This window comes from Crassostrea angulata, chromosome 8, assembly GCF_025612915.1.
Source record: "Crassostrea angulata isolate pt1a10 chromosome 8, ASM2561291v2, whole genome shotgun sequence".
In the NCBI taxonomy this organism is placed as follows: Eukaryota; Metazoa; Mollusca; class Bivalvia; order Ostreida; family Ostreidae; genus Magallana; species Magallana angulata.
In genome coordinates, this window is record NC_069118.1 from 37,518,392 (window position 1) to 37,540,821 (window position 22,430).

Here is a 22,430-nt window from a genome sequence, read left to right on the forward strand (position 1 = left end):
TCCTCAAAGTTCTGGAGGGCCCCCCGCTCCTCTGAATCACTAAGCTTCTGGTAGAGACCCAGACAGGGGAAGTAGACACTGGCATGAATCCTGAAAATAGGGATAGAGATGAGAAAAGTTAAGATTAAAACTTAATTATTTTTCTGAAGAACTTTTGGCTCAGTGGTCATGATCTGAAAGACAGCTGGTTCAAATCTTGCTGTGGGCCCTTCATATTTTGTGTTGATTTTTCATTTATTAAGAAGAAATTATAATTTGATACATTACAATATTTTGGGTAATAAAAGTGATATATACATGTATCTATTAAAAGTTTGCATTTTGCCTACTGAATGAGAAATTGATTTAAAATATATAAACTTTTATAACAATTTTATTTGCAACTTAGACATACAATTATGCTGCCCATACTAAATAAAGTATGCTTTGGTTTTCAGTATCATACAGTTTCATCTTATTTGTTAAATGTATGTGGCTTTAATTTCAGCTCAAGCGAAAATTGAAATCAAAATTTGAGTACCGGTAGGTTAATTGGCTACATGTATAAGCCCTGATTTCTCTCACCTTTCAGGTAACACAGGTGTAGTAGTACATTCTTGGTATACCTGGTCCCAAACACATGCCTTGTTTGTATTGCAGTCTTTTGGGATTACACTGAAAAAAATATGTATCCATACATCAGAGAAATTAAAGTTGCTAGCAAACAAATGTATATGGAAGAAATAATGTAAGATGAAGTATCTGAGGTATTTTGGTGTAGTTGTGCATTAAAAACCTCCGATAGAAAAAAAAACATGTGTTAAATTATTATTCCCTCAAGAAATTCTTTCAAATTGAAAATGAATTTCTTAACGTTTTTGATTTTACGACATTACGGAAATCTTTATTCTATTATTAGTAGTTTCGTCACGCACAAGTGACTTGGCGCGTAGTATAAATAGTTTTTCATGCGTGATTTTGGTCATTGCGACGTTCGTTACAAGGTTGTAAGGAGTTGATAGTATCCCTCCCTGCCCGCCCTGTACATTGTATTGCACAATTTACATGTTTGTTTATATGGTATGCAGTTATGTTATATATATGTTTGTGTCTAATTGTTATTAAATGCGATCTTGTAACGAACGCACCTAACCTATTTCATTTTCAAAATTGTTGTTGTTTTTTAAATTAGACAAGAAAAGATTTATTTTCGGAGGAGTGAAACGAAGGAGAAAATAAAGTATACTATCATTACAAGTAAGTTGTTTAAAAATTTATAAATATATATTAATAAATTAATTCATGATTTATTTGCATTTATTTCAAATTTAATTTTGTTCATACAAATTTTGGAAAAAATTAAGATGATCATAATGATTTAATTTTTTATCTTATCCATCTGAATTATATAAATCAAATTAAAACAATTTGAAAATAAAAAGATATTCTATTTGACCCTTTATTAAGATATTATATATCATTTCATCCTCATAAAAACCAGACACTTGTCTTCCCATTCCTGTCAGGTCAGAAATTACAGGTATAGATAATTGAATTACATGTCTCAGGTACATAAAGGTGTCGTGCTGCCTACAGGTATATTTAGGTCATTTAGTCATTCCCTTTTAATCAATGTATACCTTTCAATCTATATAAGCTGTCATCTGATTGGCCATTTGGGAGTTGTTATGACCAATGAAATTTCCTCTCATGGAAGAAGTTAGGGACAGGTAAATCATCAAGCTCAGGTGTGTCAATACAGGAAGAGAGTTTGTATTTTTGGTGATTGAATAAATCCACTTGTGATCAATTCAGGATAGGATTATTTTGAATAATTCATCAACAATGGATTAAAGAACAGCTGAAAGACATGAACAGTTTTCACTGTGGAGTGTACAGGTGTCACTAATTAAGTAAACTGCATGTGCGACTTCCATCAAAAAACTACTGTCATGTGAGGTATTGATTAAGAGATAATACCCCCTTGCACAACTTGAGAGAGTGAAAAAATTCAACACGTAAACAATGCCATCTAAGAAGGACAGACAGCGAGTGCTGGCCGAGATCTGGGCCACACCGACCCCCGTAGACATTGACTTCTTTGACAAAGGGGACGAGATAGTTGTTACCACTGCCAAAAGAGACAACGTGGTTGGGTGGTGGCTGGACATCTTTACTGCCCTCTACCCCAACCAGACCTACAGGGAAAAGAATGAGCTGGTCAAGATCAAGCCGGCCCCCGGAGTGACCATCAAACTGTCCCGCAAGACCGGGCTGATGAAGATCAGCGGGAAGAACCACTGGGGGTGGATGGTAGCTAATTTCACGGACGTTCTGGAGACGGCCAATAACGAGAGTGAGGAACTGGATGATGCAGCCTCGCTGATGTCTGATAACTCGGTCACGCGATATCTACAGCTCGACAAGAATGTGGAAATGGTAGGTATTGGTTCACACTATACTCTGTGGCACTATAGCTGGTACATGTACTTCAGTTCTTTTGGTATGTACCGGCATGTATAGACCTGTCAGAAAGTTCTGACCATTAGAATATCTATTTGTTTGGTCTAGCTAGCGCTTGTTTTATTACCATTGTTGAGCATCGATTTTCACAGAACATTAATTTGTGAGCATCCGGGAGTGACAAAACTTCAATGAAAAATAATGAAACCAAATCATAAAACTTTAAAGAGCATTGGTTATGAAAATAGTTGAAGCTATTAAGTGCTACTTTTCCCTTTTTATGTCCAAATTAAATCTATCTTTCCTGTATTACATCCTGTTTCAACCAATATTCAAACAGAAGAGAAATTTTTTATACCGGTACACACTCTGTATTAGCTTATTAAAAATATCTGGATTTGTAAGGAAAGATGCAACATCTCACATCTAGCTGTATCAACAGTAATTCCCCTTGTCACAGACTCCTATTTACTGACTGACTCCTGAGAAAATCTTTATTTAAGTTTACTACAAAAACCAATTTTCCTGTCTGTAAATGAGTCAGCTGTTTGTAAAGTTTTTATAAACAAAGCAATTTCCATTTGTAAACAATGCTGAATACAGAGTATTCAGAATACACAAACCACCCTATCATTCATGTAACCTACCTAGTTCCTTCATAAAATAAACTTAAAGCTTTTTGACAGTAAGACATGGGAATTTTTACAGCATGGCAATCATTTGTTGATGTGTCTCACTCATGCATGGTCATTATGTTGCCCACGCAATGCCTAGCTAGGCAAGGAATTTGTCCCGTCCTAGGAATACGTAGATGGGCGGACAGGTAAATAAATGACCAATAAATACTGATGACCATTGAGCAGCAGAAGTAATTAATGTAAACAGGTATATGGCTCCTCCACTGACATAGCTAGGCCTTCTGCTGTTTTGTCATTAGATTAAAATAAGCTTAAAATACATGCAGTTTGCCTGTACCACCCTTAAAATTGCTTCATAAAAAAGTAAACTGACATTCAATTCTAACAGGATATAAAACAAAGCACATTTACTAATACACAGGTCGAACATACCAACCCCAACCAGATATTGATAATATATAGTTTTGAAATATACTTTGCATGCTATTGGTTGGATTTTTGAATTTTCACTAATGCTATTTTACTAAATTTGCTGTTGTTAGGTTCAGGATTTGCTGGACATGATTCCGGATGGTGGAGGAATCATGCAGAACGACTTCATCATGAAGTTATGGAAGAGTCTGATAGACGACTGGTTCGGCTGTGGAGCTGTTGTGTACATCGTCACCCCGCGCATTGATGAGGAACGATTATTCCAGATCTTTCTTCTCATGATCCGCAACAAAGGAACCGCATTCGGCGTCACGTTGGTCATTCCGGAGAAGGGTCCAGGTGGGGAAAAATTTAAGAAGACCCTGGAAACCACATCCCGCATGATGAAGAAAACGCGGACCCCCCGCGCCAACAAACGCCTAGTGTCCGACGTGAAGATGCAGTGGGCGCTGGAGAACTTGCGAGTGCACCATGAGAACTTCTCCACAAACTTTGTGGCGGCATATAAGGATGACGAGGCGGAAGTGCTAACCACCACCGCCCACTTCCACAAGTCTCACTTTCATTCCAACCAGAAAGACAATGTGTGCTACAACAAACTCCTCACGGAGGACCTCAAACGGAACTACCTGTTACCCCTGGGCCTCTCCCTCAACTACTAAAGTCCCCTCTATGTTCATGTTACTATTGAAATGTATTTCCATGTATATCTCATAGATATCGTCATTTCGTGTGAAATTTGTGAAGTCCCCCTTTATATTCACATCTTCTGTTATTATTGTATGTACTATATACATCTGTGTGGAGTGACTCGTGGAGTCATTGGTGTGAAACCTAGAATGGATTTGACATTTATCCATTCATCTCTTATTCTAAACCCAGCAAGTAATAGGGACAATCATTCAGTCCTGTGAAACTAGCACATTTTAACAACAGGTGCCTGTGATTTTAACTTTATAAAAAAAGAAATTCATATATGCATTTACATGATCATATTGACAGCAATTCTGATACTGTTGCTCATAAAACAGGAGACATAATACTGCCATTAACCAAGCTTTAAATTAAATTATTATAACTTATTTAATATAATCTTTTGCGGCAAGCACAATCTACATCTTATTTAAAATGTACTTAAAACCAAAGTTTTTTTAACTTAACAATCATACACATAAGCAAAGTTTCTTAGAATAGAGATTTCCATTCCATACGTACATGTATATTCATTTTGTTTCAATACACTCATCAAACAATTTCTCAGCACACCACAATTAATAATTCACAGAGATTTCATAGACATTATGTAATCATACAAACGGGTAATACTATCCACATTTTCTATAATTCATAATTAACACCTCATTAATTAAACCTGTGATTATATAACAATTATTTGATAGGATGCACTTGCCTAGCAGATTACATGTAAAGCTAGGGCAGTTTCTCTTTTTTATAATACACTGCACAACATAACCAAGATAACATTCCCCACTCACATTTCTCCACATAATTCAATCTTCTTAAATTATTTGTTGCTTAATACAAGCATAATACGAAAGGTTGTCTTTATGGATGAACATAGTCTCTAAAAAAATTTACCTTTTGAAAAGCGTTCTTGATTCAAAGCTCTTTTGTTTAAAATGCTAAACATATCTCATTGAGCATCAAAATATCTCTCAGTGACACACAAACATATCATATCCTACTGAGAATCACTCTCAGTGTCAAGCATCTTTCTTATCTTTTCACACCAGTGCAATTTTTGCAGACTCCACTATATATAGCCGAGTCTGTGACATGTACATGTACATTGTGCATTGTAGTCAACCAGAGGGTGTGCCATTTCTTTTTATTTACACATGTATGCTCATTTACCTTTGCATGTCTCTATTGAAAACTTGTTCAAAGAAACTTATACGTATAACCAATTTTTGTTCCTATGCAGTTTTGGAAAAAACAATAAAATTTACTTTTATTTTTTGTGTGCATTCAAAAATGTTTTTGCATTGATATTTCCAGAGCTTAAGATTCAAGCTCTTTCAGTGATAAATAAAAAGAAATAATGTAATGAAAAACTAAGAAATGGAGGGGGGCAGAAGAGAGGCTAGGGGAGGGAGCCCGAGGGGTCTAGCTCCTTTAACTACAAGCTAAATAATCACCTGTGGAATCAGGTAAAAAGTCTCCTACCTTCTGCTGCAGTTTGTGGGACAGAGGGCGCTGTAATGGTGAGATACGGTGACACTACTGATGGTCTCGTTCCTGCCCAGTGTGTCCATGTGGCTGCCATTGAGAGCCATAAAGTTCTGTAACTGGGCTGTGAATTCTCTAGGTTTCAGGTCCTTTGGTTTTTCCAACCAGAAGGAAATCCTATCCTGATGAAAGGAATATATCAGTGAGAGGAGAATAAATCTAATTCTGCACAGTCATAATTATTGAATTTTTAAAAAAATATGAAAAAAATATCTTGTTTATATAAAATTAAAAGTGAAGATTTGAGTTTTTTAAACCATATGGAAAGTTTGATATATGGGAAAATTCTAAACTTTCTACTCTCTCTATTTTAGCTTTAACTGCTAACTATAAATCACACTAAACAAATTAAAAGTGTAATTTACACAAGTGCAATGCCAATACATGCATAATATACAGTCACCATAATGTTATTTCTATGGAGACCCTCCCTGAATCTTTGAGTGCATTTACCTCCAATACACACCTACCTCTTCTGGCCAGATCCCAGACACAGTCCTAGCTATCTCTGTTGTTGTCACTCCCTCCACTAACTTGTGGACCTGTTTCTGGAGGTAGTTCCTCAGGGTCAGAGCCGTCTCCAGTCTGTGGGTCAAATTCACATCTCTCAACTCTAGCTCAACACGAGCACTGCAGAAAAAAAATAAGATTATATAATAGAAGGAATTGAAATGAATTTTTGGTAAAAGAGGAAGGATACATTTGAAAGTCTTTTTCAAACACTAGATGTTTTTAAAATATTAACTAATGGACAAGTTCATGTAATTGTTGATATTCTAGCAGACGATGGATTAAAACATGTACTTAATACAGATGACAGTACATTATGTTATTTTTAAATTTCAGTGTTATAATATTAGTGCATATAAATTAGCACATTCAAAATGATCCTGCCATAATCTGCCTTGATCTTCAGTATTGCAGTCATAAATTAATTAAACTGCAAGGCTGATCAATGGAGCCAATTTAACTCCATGCAGTTTAATCTACATTTTCAATGTATTCGTTTTACACTTTACAGATTAATGTATTCATATAAACACACAGTAGTATGATGTGCCTAAATAAATCAGTGAAAAGGGCAAAATGATCTCCACTAAATAAAGTACATCAACAGTCTACATGTTTGTGGTGACTTACTCGGTGGGCTCTGTGAGGTTGGTGACGAGGGACAGGTTAGTGGGTCGCCCCGCCCCGTCCGACACAGTGACCTGGATAGGGTCACTCAGCATGGTCAGCCAGCTCAGGGGGACCTCTGACTCATCATTGGTCCCCACCATCACACCCACCCCACCCTACAACACAAATGTATTCATCGATATCTATATCATTCTCAGAATGTAAAATGAACATTAACTTTCTCACAGGAATTTAAAATGAATTTCTTTATGGCTGAAAATTTTTAAATAACTTTATTTCACATGAAATTCACCTCACATATTAAATTTTATTTTAATTTTTTTCTTGTGAAAATCATGTGAATGCTCTTCTACGCGGGCATGTTAAGGCTTCCTGATGGATTTTACAGCGATGTGTAGAAAGTCACTTGTCTGTACTTCATACGATATGACGTCATAATTAACTTTGACATCACGATCTGCATTCCTGTCGATAGTTCTCAGGGAATGTATCTTAACGTTAAAAGTGAATTATATCAAACCAGTATAATACCGCATGTTTCCTTTACATACGTTGTGAATCGTGCTTGGGAAACCTACAGATTTACTCAAATTTTTTGTAAATCGATTCTGATTAGTAAAAATGTGCATTATTTTGATGATTCTGTGGAATGTTTCAACAATATCTTCTATAAACGAATATCTATTTCTTTCCCAAGCAAAAACTTCAAAGTAAATGACCTAACAAAGGATTTTCCTTCAAAATACGTATGATTTAATGTCATTAATCACCTGCGCCGATGCAATTTAAATAGATCATTTGCAATATTAGGATTCGCCCGTCACGTGATTACGAAGTACACATGACGTCACAAAAATGCATCAAATATAATGTTTAACATCGATGTCAATAATGTTACATAGATTTTAAGAAATACTCCCGGTCAAAGTATTTTTGCAATGATTCAAATAATATTGTTTTCTAGCCATATTTAATCATCGGGACGCCTTAACATTGCTGCGTAACATGAAAAAAAAATTAATGCAAAATTAAAGTGAGAAGTCAATTTACCTTCCCATTCCTGCTGACTTGAAGCTGTACAACAGCTCTGCTTGACAATTTTAGTCTCTTCTTGGTTATCTGTAAAATTTTACTCTCCAATGCGGTCCAGTTTAGCTGGAATGTACTGTTCTCACAAGCAAGTCTGTACCTAACTTCCTGTCTACAAATGTGAGGCATGAATTTTTAGAAATAATGAATGTGAATGGTAACGGCTCAAAGTAATGGTTGTCAATTACATCAAACTCATGTATCTACAGTCAAAAAGAAATATTTTGACAAAACTTTTTTCAGTCAAATTGTATTTAAAAAGAGTTATCCACCATTGAGAGTGCATGCTAGAACTGAAAACAACGAGAATTATAGTTGCCGCAAAAAAGAGGACCAACTAACCTGTCACGAACACATCTCTCAGAGCAAAGAGGGAGTTTCTTGTAATGGCCGCCACTACACCAGTTACATCCCTTGGTAGCCTGGCATTCGGAGGAATCAGAACTGAAAAATTAATCATTCTTCACAATATACAGCTTACTCCACTTATATTGAACTCGCTTATTCTGAAATTCCGCTTATTTTGAAATAGAAATAAATCCCCAGTTTTTGCTTCTCATATTCTTTGCATTGATTTCACGGATATAATGAAATCGGTTATTTTGAAATATCGCTTATATTGAAGCCACTGATCGGTCCACAAAGGTGATAATTAGTTGTTTTTACAACGGTTATATTGAAGTACTCCCTGGCGGCTGTCGTCAAGTTTGGTGACAGTAATTATGCCAGACAGACCGGTTGATATACAAAGGTGTGAAATGTTAAGTTCTCTTCATGTGTGTTTTTATACTTCTATTAAAAAGTAAAATTTATTCACTGTTTAATTTTTTGTTTTTACGAATACGGATGTATTGAGGCTAGACGTATCATGGCAACCCCACGGAAAAGAAATACCTTATCTCCGGACGCTGAATACAAACTAGTTATGGCTATTGATGAAAGGACAAAGCCTAAATTCGAAATAGCTAAGGATTTTGAGATTATTGCGGGTACACTTACGATGATATACAAGCAGAGTCTGGTGATTTTTATCTAACGTTTTTCTAAATCGTAAAAGAATGCAATCCGAGATTATGATGAGGTTTAAGATAGTAACAAAATGAAACTTACAAAACTTAAGGATATAATTTTAATCAAACTTTCAAGGACTAATGTTCCATGTAGTCCGTTTATTGTAATAGATAAATGATGACCAAATAATTTGTTCGGGTTTGGTTTTCTATGCTTACATCGGGATTGAACTTTCAAAAATGGCGGCTTCACATCAGTCAATTTCACTTATATTGAAACACGGATATATTGAAATAATTTGCATGGTCCCCTGAATTTCAATATATCCGGAATAGGCTGTATCTTGCTTTAAGTCATGAAACTGAACCAGAAAAATCATTTCATATTTTTTTGGAGGGTGGGGAAGAGGAGGGGGAGGAATGGGAATAACAAGCAGATACCTACATGGCTGTACAGACCGGTTTACAGGGTTGGACGGTAGAAGACTTGTTGGTGGAGTCTAAGGACTGCATCTGCCAGTGTTTGTGTGGCCCTGAATGACAAACCTTGTTACATAAATCTATGTACAGTCAAACTTTGTTATCTTGGACTAGTGGGGAATTTTTAAAAATATTTAATATATCCAAGTATTCAAGATATTGAGGGAAAAATATTTTAAAAATAAGTGGCTGGAACTTACAAATCACTTCAACATATCTACTGTGTTCGAGAATCAGTGTTCGAGATATCGAATTTCAACTGTATAAGTTAATATGTGGCTGTTTGATAATTACAAAAAATCTTTTAAAATGAGCCAAATTTATCCATAATAAGTAATAGGAAATATTTAGTACATCGTATTATATGTGTAAAAAAAAATAAATAGAGTACATGTATTTTTTTGTGTTACAACAGTGCAATTACAACTTCCTTGTAAAACATTAAGAGCATGAATTAAATTGTGATGCGAGTACAGTTAGTGACTGACCGGGACAGGGTCTGTAGCCACTGGTCTTATTGATCTGGTGGGTACACCGGTCCATGTAGGTACTGGAGCACTTACAGGGGCACTACAAACATCACAGCAACACAGAGAGTCCAATGAACCACAAACAAAGTGATATAGACATGGTCATCAGTTGGGCTTATAAAATGAACATTTATTATGGGTCTTTTGTATGTAAAGCTCAGTTGCAATAGATTTTATGCAGGCCATAAAAATCTGATACCTTTAACAAGTCATATTCATTTGGAATATTCTTTAGCAATATTCAGCCAGTAGATTTAGATATACATCATATATTGGTACAAATAACTACTACACCTTCAACATTACAATCTATGACACAATTCTTTGGGTATTCTATTGATCTTGATCTTACCTGAAAAGTTTTGTCTTGCCTAGCTGACAAGTATGACTTACCTGAAAGGTGTGTCTTTACAAGTTGTCTTACTGAATCAGTAAAACTTACCTGACAATTTTTTGGTTCCATGACAAATGTGTCTTACCTGTTGAGTGGATCTTACCTGACAGGTGTGTCTTTTCTGGTGGTCACACACAGAACACTTCTCCTTACATGAACAGAGTGTCTGAAAATTGACATGATTATTTTAATCACTATGATGAATAAAACTTACCACTAAGTCATTAACTTTTGACCTTGTCATTTCAAGGTAACAAATTCTTTTATCAATTTTACAAGGTAAATTTATGAAACCAGAAGTGTGTGAAAGTTGTTGAGTATAATTTGTACCTGCAAACCTGTACTCACCTGAGAAGACTTACAGGTGGTCGATGGTTTGTAGATGATCACGTACAGATTGGAGTTAGGGACAGAGACCAGTTTGAAGGACAGACAGGGGTCAGAAGATCCCGGATCCACCACTGATCCGGAGGTGTCCAGGGAATAACTCAGGTGGGCGTGTCCAGACAGAACATCAGTGCACCAGTCTATCTGAAAAAAAAATCACATATATATAATGACACTAACATTTTCATATACTGTCAAAATGAATTTATGTAAGTATTTTATTTTTAATAAATACATGATGGAACAAAGAATTAAGGTGAATACTGTGATGAAGTAAAGAAGACAACAGTTACCTGTAGAACTCCTTTCTGTAACAGCCAGTTAGCCACCCCAGGTAAAATCTCTGTCAGGTGGGCAGAAATCTGAACCGGTCCTGTGTGATCTAGCTTCATTAATAAACTCCTGAAAAACAATTCTACAGACTTCAAAAGATAATTTAACATTTAATTTGGAGCAGTGTATTATGTTGAAGACAAATCCATCAAATATGAAAAAAATCTGTAATAAAACAATGTTATTTTGCATTACATATTGTACTTGTTTTTTCTGCAAAAGAACAAAATATCTTATGTTACATATTAAGCCCAATCAATTGTATGTGAAAATGAAATCAAACAGCTAATTTTTAAGTTACTCCCCTTTTTTCAAATTTTGCATTAAAATCATGCCCCCCACATTTTATTTTGAAAAGTTTTGCCCCAGACTCTATAGATCTTTTTCTGCATTCGAGTCTCAGTTTTAAAAGGATTGGACTAACCCTTTGTCATCCATGATGATCCAGGCTGTATCCGTGAAATGGCCGACCCTGACTGCTGTGTTGTACAGGAAGGTCATCAGGTGCTGTACCGTGATGTCTGCAGCAATCACGCCATGGACCAACTTACTGAAACAAGTCCATTAGACAAATATGAACTTGATTTGGAGTACAAGTTTGATGAGCTATAATTTGTATGGATTGAGTTTTGAGCTACGGTGCATCAGATGTAAAACAAGCTTGTTTGGTTGCATGCTCAAGTCAGCTAGTGTAACTAAAAGGGTTTTAACTCAATTACAACTCGCAGTTTTATCGGATTTGTTCCTATTTAAGCTGGAATACTTGTTTTCTGCCTGGAATTATATAAGCATCGGTTTGGTGTAAGGCTCATGTCATTGTAATTCAAAATGTTCATGTTCATGTGCAATTGCAACTGGCTTGGGATTCAGAGTGTACTTTAAACATACATGTAATATAAAAGTTTGAAATGATTAAGTGAGAGTTATTATAATAAGTAAGTATACCTGGTTTGATGGAATGCCTTGGCCAGGGTGACTATAGAGGTATTCTGGTTGGGGTGGGTGATGAACATGTATTTCTGTGACTGACCCACAGCTGCAGTGTACCAGCGGTCTTCTCTCGGATCATACAAAATGTCTGGCACCAGAGTCCCTGGAAACACCTTAAACACACCATTCTCTGTCCCTATGTATCTGTTTAAAGATTCAATGTCAAATGATACTTGTTATCCTTTGGTTTTATAATTCCTTTTTCGTCTTATTCAGCAAAACACAAAATACCTGCATCTACTGAAACCCCCTGACTAATAAATACATTTTTATGTGCGTGTGTTTGTGTGTGTGTGAGAGAGAGAGAGAGAGAGAGAGAGAGAGAGAGAGAGAGAGATTTTTTCAGAATTAGAATTAGGTTTGTGTTAAGTCAGTGATCTCATTCAGTGTGTAGAGATGTTACCTCCAGATGGCGTCAGTGGGAACCTTCCAGTGTTCATCTATCTTGTTCATCAACAGAACATCCCCCGCCACAGACTCACTCACACCTGTCCACACAAAATACTCCATGAAATGCCAATAAAGAGCCATTTAAAGTGCATTTTGTCCAGTATGCAAGAAAGATTTAAATATGCAATAAGATAAACCAAAAGCCATGTTACTAATCCAAATGATATCTCATTTAGTAGAAAAATACCCCGCATATGGTCATCCATTGTTCTTAATTTTACTCTATCTAATGCTATCCTTAAATTTTTCAAATGAGAACAGTTCTATCAAAATTTATACAAAACTTTTGAATGTTTTTATACTTTACACTTTTTACAACGTATAGACCCTTACTATTCCATAAATTAAAGCACTGAAAGAAACCACACCTGCATGTTGGGAGAATCCGGTGGTGTTCTTGAAGCTGCTGTGGGCCTCGGAGTAACTCTTGTTCTGTTCATACATCAGACTCTTCTCCAGGTCCCAAAAAGATCCTGGGGCAAACTACAACATATATTTATTTCCTAACAAAGACTCAAATATAAGCCAAAGCATTTCCTTTTTTTGTATTAATATAGTGACATTGATTGTCTAGTATATGAACTTTTTGAGGTGCAAAGTGCATGCAAACACACTGCGTGGTTGTGTACCTTAGTTAAAATACTGTAACAATAATACAGTACATGACTTTGGAATATGAGATTCAGAGTAAACTTCAGGAATATGAGACTCCATGCACTGACACTGTGCAAGGTACCTTGATTGTGGCGTTGGCGGGTATGACCAGGGCTTGGTCTCTGTAACACACACCGTCATGGCCGACCACCGAGGTGTTGATGAACCCCTGTCTGTGGTAGAGGAAATCTGGGAAACTGTTCGAATCCGCACTCTGCAATTATATTACAATGTATCATTAACCCTAACTAATTTATTACCTGATCTTCATCAACCTTCATTTTCCATTGAAACCATGAATTTTTTTTACTATCATTTTTTCTATCTCTAATTTTCTATACATTTATATTGCAATCCAATTAAAAAATTAGTTTTGAATAAAACCATCATTAGAACTTGAACAAAGCAATTAATTAGCTAGTTTTATAAGTCCATGTACCGTTACTTGTAAACTTTTAAAGGTTACATCACAAGGTAATAAATTGTCTTAGATGGCCTCAAGCAAACAAACCAATCACGGACTAACAGACTTTAAAAAATAAACTACCGGTAATTAGTTCTATAAATATAACTTGATTTCCAGAGGGAAAAATATGTCTTTGAAAATAAGTACGATTAATTCAAATTTGAACCAAGAGGAAACAGAGAAAGGAAGATGAAGAATAAAAAGATTTCAGAGAAAAATCTTTCACTACAGAAAAGCATAAAAAGATATAGAATAAAAATCTTTACAATCCGATATATCACCTGGAGACGTTTCTGCTTGATGTCATCCTTGAATATCACCACGACAACGGTGAAGTTTGCGCTGAACCCAGAGAGAGGCTTATAATAACAGATGGCAGACTTCATCGTCTGGTCCACGGATTTCTGAAGGACAATAGACACATCCCATGCAATCAGAGCTCTGTGAAATTCTATAGATAATGTATCTAGTGATTCAGAGCATGTTGATAAAAGACAATACCACAACGTGTTATTTGTATCTGATACAATTCCTTTTAATATGCACCAAAGGTCTTCGTTTGATTGTGGTAAAATATTAATCTGACTACCGGTGATTAGTTTTGACAAGATACCCATCAAAATAAATTTGATAGGCTTATTGTACAACTTCAGAAAGATTTTATGATGAATTTATGATAAAATCTTTCATGATGTATCAAACATCATGAATAGCAGAATTACATTTTCCAAATGCATTAAAATGGTTTGCAGCCCTCTCTGAAATCCTTTATAAATTCTTATGATTTATAAATTGATAAATGCCATCTTCAAATATTACAATATTCATAAGAGTAAATAGATTGTGTTTCAAAAACAACATGTAAATAGTAATTTTTTTAATGAGTTATGTACCTTGATGACCTCCTGACCCTCCCTCCCATTGGTGATGTTATAAATAGCATCAGGAGATAGCCCAGGCTCCAGCTGATCCAGTGTGTAGACTTCCAGGTCTGTGTCCCCCAAGGCCAGCTCAGGGTGCAGGTACATTACACCTACAGCGATGATTTAAATGAACGAAGGATGATATTACTGTAAATTCCTTATTACCGGTAAATACGAGGAATTAATATCCGCATAAAATCGCGATATTTAGAGGTTATTGCACATTTTAAATCTCGCTTTTAACTTTCAGACATTTGAGATATATGACATTACAACAAAAAATGTTGCTGGCAATTTTATATTCTCACTATATGACGCAAATCAGCGGAATCGGGGAATTAGGTACCAGTGTATCAAATGGAATTTATAGTACATGAATGAAGGATTATATAATGTCAAGAATGGAGGAGATGCATGTAAATGAATGAAGGATGAGATATTTGAATGAAGAAAACATACATGAAGCTTCATCATTTATGAACCACAACATTTCATTTAAAATTCACAGATAACAGAGGAAAAGTCTCTGTTAGCCTAAAGCAAAATGACATTATAAAGGTTACTTTCTCTCCCTCTCTTTGAATTGTTCTTCACTTTGAATCTTTGAAATATCACATCCTGGGAGAGTACTTTAACAAAGCTCTAGTTTCATCAATTACCCGAGTCCCCCACGAGGAAGGCATAGCTGTCTTTGCCCAGATGAAAGTGAGCCACCTCGTAGAAGGTGAGTTCCAGGTGAACGTCCAATGCAGTGACCCCTAGGAACTGTCCTCCACTGTCCAGCACTGGTAAACTAAGAGTCATCTTTAGACCTAGAAAGATAATCAAAGGACTGAAAGTACTGACTCACAGATGTAGAGGTTTAGACTATTTAAGGTATAAGTTGTACATCTGTAAGGAATAAGAGTTAACTGATGATCAAGCTATATTCGACTTATTCCATCATAATAATATGACTTCCTAATCAAAACAATTCAATCATTTACACCTTGTTACCTTTTACTTACACCTTCTTTAATTTATGCATTTATACCTTCTTTATAAACATCGACTCCAACAGTTCTTAAGAAATCATAATATCCACTCATTCTATTTTCTAATTGCTTGGCCAATTTTGTTATCGTTGACTTTATGACTTTTTTTATGCAGATCAATAACGTATTTCTATCTATATCTTTAGATATACAGGATACAATCAGGTTATTCCATGTACCCATGTTGGGCTCCCTTTGGGGAACACTGAATGTAACGTTGGCTCCACTGACCACCTGGAAGTGGGAGTAGTATTCGCCCATGATCTGGGACAGCCGCTGACCGTCCACATTGCCAATGAATGAGACATTTCCAACGGGTCCCACTGGCTTGTTATTGTCCTGTAGGCTTGATAGTATCTGAGGGAGAGAAAATATAATGATAATATCACCTATCAGGTTTATTACTGACTGTCTACGGAAATATGTCAGGTTCCTAAGCTAAAGTTCTATGGACTTTCATCACCCACCATATTTTCGTAGACGGTCAGAATTCAACTTATTTAAAAGGGTTTTGTTTTCTTCACCATGTTGCCGACTATAATTTGCTACTTGCCACTACTACTGTAGTAGAAAAGGAGATCATGTGACACATTTAATCCAATGACATTGCATCATTTTAGTCTGTCTATTTTCACTTTGGCAACATAATTTAAGTATATTTGAATTTAAATTTAAATAACCAAAATTTGTTGGTAAACTTTTTTTCATGATATTTTTTTCATAATTTGGCTTTGACTTGAAACACTTACTGACTGAAAAATAATGTTAACATTGATTCCAAATATTTTTATGCTTACTTGTCAATTACATCAAATTTCAAATGTCAAAAAATTATAATAATTTCAGTCCCTTTTTTCATTATATGTTGGAAAGTATCATATCCAAGGGTTTTCCATGCATGTTGCAAATTTTCAGGAAGATGAAATCAACCAATTTATCTTTATTTGCATAAGCCTATTTTTCAATTTAAAAGTTGTTTACAGTATAAAATAACCTAAAAATTTCAGCAGGTTTGCTTTTTTTCAATATACTTGTATATAAATAACAATAAAAAGCAAAGAAAAGGATCATTAGGTAAAAATTGGATACCAGGTACATAGTACATGTAGTTATTTCTCATCTTTCTTGGAGAAATGAAGACTATGAAAAAAAATTTACCGGCCACTGTGGTACAAAGCTGTTGTTCAGCACCAAGTTGTTTTGGTCCGCTAGCTGTACCAGGAAAGATCTAGGGGTGTTGGTGTGCTCGAATTCATTGCCCAGGGCGTACATGAACACATGGACAGAGTGCCCCTACAATGTATCACAAATCTAATCAATGTATCAAACAAATGAGAGAAATCAAAATGGTGAAAAGTTAAATGACTAATAAATGCTGCAAATTAATAAAGATTGATACAGAATCATATTTCAGACTAACTATTTAAAATATGTCTATTCTAAAAATTTATATAGGTTGAGGGTGACCACAAAGGAAATAAATTGTTCCTTCAAACATTGACCTTTTTGATTTATACTGAAAATTTCAATGCAAGAAAAATTATCACTTCTAAAGATACTGGTAGATCAATTTAGACATGTCATACCATGAGATTTTGCCCTGCGGCTAGCTCCTCCAGAATGTCTCTTGTCGAGTCCTCAGGCATTCCGTCTGTCAGAAATAGGATCATGTCTAGTGAATCCTCAAACCTCTTCTGTTTAAACAAAAAGATTCTCTGTACAAATGAGCTGTGTCTCATTTAATTAAGATGGTTTGATTTTTCATCAAATTTTCCATTACGGTGGAATGCTACACCAAAATTTTATTTTATGGATCGTTAGAGTATCATTTATGAAGCAAGATTGCGTTATTCAAAGAAGGATATATGCCCTTAATTTTTTTATACAAATATTTTTTTGTATTTTTTACGAAAAAGTCGAAAATGTGAATAAATGCATAATATAAATATCTAATAAATCATGTCCAGTAATGCAATAAGATGTTTTATTTTTTTAATTAGAAAAATATTTATGAAAGTAAAAACTTCTTCAAACCTAAGGATAAAATCTTTTAAAGAGACATGTCTTATGGAGAAAAAATATAAGACAATCACTTTTTAAAAAGAATTTGAATAAAATTGACCAAATTTTAGAAATATTGCTTATTTTCAAAATTTGGTCGATCCTGATTAGAAACAAACTGATCCCGATCTAAATTGCAAAAAATTGAAAATCAGCAATATGTCTTCATGTGCAGACAAGAAATCAATTGAATTTTTAATTACGGTATTCTCCTAATTTAATTTAAGAAGCTAAGAAAAAAAGTTTTTATCTAAAAATAATTCTTTCCTAAGGGAACTCTTTGCTAATTTGGTGTTGACTATCTGATTAACTATTGAACATCTTTAAAGGTGCTCCTCCAACTTTTACATGATCACTCATGATAGCTCTTGCAGCCGTTTATTTTTCAATCAAAACTCTCTCTCTCTCTCTCTCTCTCAGAGATTTGTACCGGTATGTGTGTGTTGTGCAAACCACCTTATCAAACTATCATTTTCTGTATAAACAACTCAATGTCCTCTCAAGGTCTAAATCTCTGATAAAACAAAAAACAAAAAAACAATTCCATTCCAATAATGCGATTGTTACTGCCATTCTCCTGACATAGCTCATGGATAAAATGTGACATTGTATCCATCAAAGAAATAGACCACTTACAGGATCTATTTGTTTGGAGCGGCTCAGAAGCTGGAAGGCCTTTAGGAAAGCGTTGCCATAGTATGTTCCGCCTACAAAGCATTAAAAATCAAAAGTGCTCCAGTACATAAAGTCAACTGCTTTGAAAACCATATCTCATAATCTTCAACATCTATACATGTATCAGTAAAAATCAATGTTAGAGCCTGGGAAGACAGTAACATTGATGTAAAGATAAAACCAACAATAAAGGATCATTACAAACTTAAAGGCTTAGTATGTTTATTTTTTCCTTCATTTGCTGGAAATTCCTACCAGGAAGAATGGAAATGCATTTTTTTAGTACCAATTTGCTATCTAACTTTTTGGGTGTATTCATTGTAGATGACTTGTAATAGGGTTTTTTTTAATCAACTATAGCTGCATTTTATGTCCAGTGGCCTATTTTGGTCAAGCCATTCTCTCTGCCAGCTCTAACTCTTGAATTGGTGTTGATCTTATAAGCATGTACTGCAAGCTGTCCTATCAAGATCTTTAAACCGTGATTCATGTGTATAGTCAATGTATTCACTAATAAATAAAGAAGTTAGGAGAGGGGGATATATTAAGGGGGTAAAGGGGAAGGGGATGAAGGAGAAGAGGGAAAGGTATATCTTATATCTTGCCCATCTACATCATCTACCAACAAATAATATGTTTTACGGTGCTACCGTTCTGGCGAGCGCAGCAAGAATTACACATACTGTACCTTGCATCATTGTCAACTTATAGTTTTATTTAGGTATCAACGAACGTCAAAGAATTTTTGAGAGAGCATTGCTCTACAATAAGTATGCCAAATGTACTAATTTTAATGGTTATGATACATACAGCGCAACCCCCTACCCAGAGAGAGAGAGAGAGAGAGAGAGAGAGCGCGAGCGAGCCCGGTACCTGTTTGTAGGTGTGTAATTTCCCACTTTTATTTAATGGTATGACTATATGCAATATCTACATAATTTTTTTACCTGTTTATTTTTTCATTTTATTCCTTTTTATTTAGTTCAAAATGTCCTATTGTTTATTTCCTCCCTACTCATATACTTACCTGCCTACTGCACGGTACATGCATGCACAATTACTTTAAAAATGGATCGACATGACAGTAAAGTATGGCCCTTGCTAGTTTATATATATATAAAATCTCTATATTAAAAAAAGATTAAAAACAAATCATATGTCAATGAGGCAGGTATCGCAGACAATACTGAAATAGCCAGTACACTCATTACAGATGTTTGATCCACCTCTAAATTTATCGCGGGAAATATAGCGCGAGTGCACTGTGACGTCATCCATGACTTTGTTCGTCTTTGTTTACCTTTCTCGACTCAATACGAAGGTATGGAAGCATGTAACAAATCTTTTGAGTCTCGCCAAAGCATATGCGGTACTCAAAACGTGTCTTTAAACTTTAAGTCACCGTAAATTACGAGTTAAAAGTCAGCCATTTTTGGCATAGCACCACGGGTCAAAACATTAGAGAGCATTATGGGACGTAGACAAAAAATTTTGTTTGATGAACTGTAGGTTTAGCTCGTTCTTTTTCCCGCGCACACTGGTTCTTAGAGCTCGCTTCGCTCGCCGGCGCTGCGCGCCGGCGAGCTGCGCTCGCTATAATATGGTTTTAACAGGAGTAACAACAATTTTAAAATGCGATGTACTGCTTCTATTGATTTATCACCTGCGGGGATGGAGCTGGTAATGAGGTCTTCGATGGAGCCCATGTTGTCATGGGTGGCCGGCACCATCATGTGGATACCCTGACTGTCCGATGTAGGTGAACATTTGGACGACACAGCAGAGATATTGAAAATAACTACGCCCACCTAGAGAGAAGTCAAAGGTCAAATTTAAAGCAGCATCTTAGGATTTACATGCAACAATTTTAATATTTTTCAGGCATAAATCAAATAGCTAAATTGAGAGACATTTAACCCAAACTTGTTTAATTTTCTAAACTTCTACCATTACGTACATGGTCAGTGGTGCCAAGTGTCCCAAGAACTGTCATGGCTGCCTCCTGGGCGACCTTACTCCTGGTGGGTGCCGCCGCAGTGCTGTTGATGCCATTGACTGAACTGGACATGGAGCCACTGGTGTCAAGCACAATGACCACATTCTTCTTCTTGGGCACCACTGTGTGAACAAACCACTGCCTGCAGGAGTAGAAAAGTATGTTTACTTAGAAGTTAGAATACACTTAACAAGTATATCTTATTCAATTCTCGAGCTGATTTAAAGTGGCATCCCTATATTTCGAATTTACGACAGACACATAAAATTAACAGTATATGCATAGTCTTTAATAGTAAACATGCAAGTAAACATCTCAATCCTATCTCCTATCCCAGTGCTTGGACCTACATCAAACTATAATGTTTGGATGCTTATTCTTATCTCTAAATATCAGGGGGGTTTTTAAATTGATATTTCTAAATATCAGTTTAAAATCGTCTTCCTTATCCTGACACTTACTTCTTTGTCAAATGAACAAACTACGAGTGAATTTTTTGCTACTTTGACGTTTCCCGCCAAGCGGATACTTTAATTATAGTATACCGAGCCCGTCTGAAACAGTGTATTTTTATCGTCACTGATGAATTTAAATGTCATTACACTTAAAAAAAAAAATTTGAATCCTCATCTTCAAGAAATGTAACTTATATTCAGATAACTTATTCTAATTTATTTAGTGGATTTTATCAGTATTGTTTCAAGTCTGTCTCATAACTAATGTTTACAAACATTTTGCAATGAAGAATTTCAATCAGGTAATTTTCTTTCATTAAGAAATTTTAATAGCTGAGACAAATAAAAATGGTTAGGGTTTGATAATTGGCAACTTTCAACTTTCAACTGCCGAATATCAGTATTTTAAAAAAAACTTACTGAAATCTTGGATCGTTCCATGCCTTTCCATCACAAGCTGATTTCTTCGCAGGATACTGGAAATAATTCCCCGAGGCATCCCCAAAATACTGCCAAAGCAGAAACATGGATTTCTCCGAATTATCTCGAAAAACATTCGTGTAGGTTTTGTCCAAGCTTGTACTTGCTACGGATCCAGATCTCAAGAAACAAAGAGACTTGGCCACCATGCGATTGAATTGCAAGTCTAATTCCAGATCCGAAGTCTGGACATTGCAACAGAGATCGGGATCGCGAAAAACCTTAAATTCGTTGTTACTGTGCGCTTTCTCGATGACTTCTCTATTATCCTTTAAGACGTCCACGATTTTCGTCAGTCTCTCTTCCAGAATCTGGACGATCTCGTCCACGTGATTCCACGCAGTGAAGTTCAGAAAACTCACAATGGTGTCGTTTGAATAAATCTGCTCGATGTCCGAAAATCCCAGGATGGCATCGCCGAATAGCTTCACCCTCCTCTCCAGAGTTTCAGCCACCTTAGTAGCATCGTCAGATATCACATATATAAACACAATTTTCAAAAGTAGTACTCTATATAACAGATGCATTATAGAAGTGACTAGACAATTTGAGATTCGGTGTAAAGAAGCAAATTATAAAAAAAAAATTAGATACGAAACTACACATTAAAATCCTCTGGAAAGATTACGGGAGTCACGATTTTATTTGGACAAAGTTTGGAAATTTTGAATCTGACTTTTCAAAAGAGGTACCCAAAAGGTTATACAAATCTTTTCCAATTTTTATCCAATCATCGATTTTTAAAAAATCACACTCTTACCAATAAATTCTTACTCAGAAAGAGGCATCGACCATTTATTGATATTGAAACCGAATGTGCCTGATTTAAGGAAAAAAAATATTTGCGGGATGATTTTTCAACTTATCCCCCTCTTGAGAGCCCCAGTGTAGAATCTGTAAACAATGGTCCAAACTTGGGGTGTTTGAGATCTGGCTGTTTAATGGGTGAAGGAGTGCTATCTGTGATTGTGTTGTTTTGGTATTTCTACAAAAGTCATGAGAAAACGCTTCATATATTGGTACCTGCTTTCCTGTTTGAGATGCTTGCAACGCAATGTACGTAAAAATTAACACCCCCCCCCCCCTTTTCAATAAAAATTCAAAAAAAAAAAAAAAAAGAT

General features: G+C 35.5%; 2 protein-coding genes and 1 long non-coding RNA gene across 3 annotated transcripts; 1 reads left to right on the top strand and 2 right to left on the bottom strand.

Annotated features, from left to right (window-relative positions):
• Positions 1–49: 49 nt before the first annotated feature.
• LOC128160144 (uncharacterized) lies at positions 50–1,601 on the bottom strand. The gene is made up of 3 exons (XR_008240243.1): positions 1,539–1,601; positions 565–654; positions 50–90 (listed from the first exon to the last, which is right to left on the bottom strand). It is a non-coding gene; the product is annotated as an uncharacterized LOC128160144 (long non-coding RNA).
• A 215-nt stretch (positions 1,602–1,816) lies between these two features.
• On the top strand, positions 1,817–5,502 carry LOC128160143 (uncharacterized). The gene is made up of 2 exons (XM_052823419.1): positions 1,817–2,418; positions 3,623–5,502. The coding sequence occupies exons 1-2, from the start codon at positions 2,005–2,007 to the stop codon at positions 4,172–4,174; spliced, it is 966 nt and encodes a 321-aa protein (XP_052679379.1). The 5' UTR covers positions 1,817–2,004; the 3' UTR covers positions 4,175–5,502.
• A 193-nt stretch (positions 5,503–5,695) lies between these two features.
• LOC128160142 (VWFA and cache domain-containing protein 1-like) lies at positions 5,696–21,942 on the bottom strand. Its single transcript, XM_052823418.1, has 25 exons — positions 21,250–21,942; positions 20,336–20,516; positions 20,042–20,186; positions 18,340–18,410; positions 17,229–17,336; positions 16,801–16,935; positions 15,822–15,999; positions 15,268–15,420; positions 14,579–14,718; positions 13,967–14,089; positions 13,302–13,433; positions 12,934–13,048; positions 12,519–12,603; positions 12,071–12,259; positions 11,550–11,675; positions 11,086–11,194; positions 10,754–10,936; positions 10,509–10,571; positions 9,970–10,051; positions 9,447–9,534; positions 8,334–8,435; positions 7,953–8,103; positions 6,903–7,057; positions 6,233–6,392; positions 5,696–5,884 (listed from the first exon to the last, which is right to left on the bottom strand). Exons 1-25 carry the CDS (start codon positions 21,834–21,836, stop codon positions 5,696–5,698), a joined length of 3,750 nt encoding a protein of 1,249 aa, XP_052679378.1. The 5' UTR covers positions 21,837–21,942.
• Between the last annotated feature and the right edge of the window lie 488 nt (positions 21,943–22,430).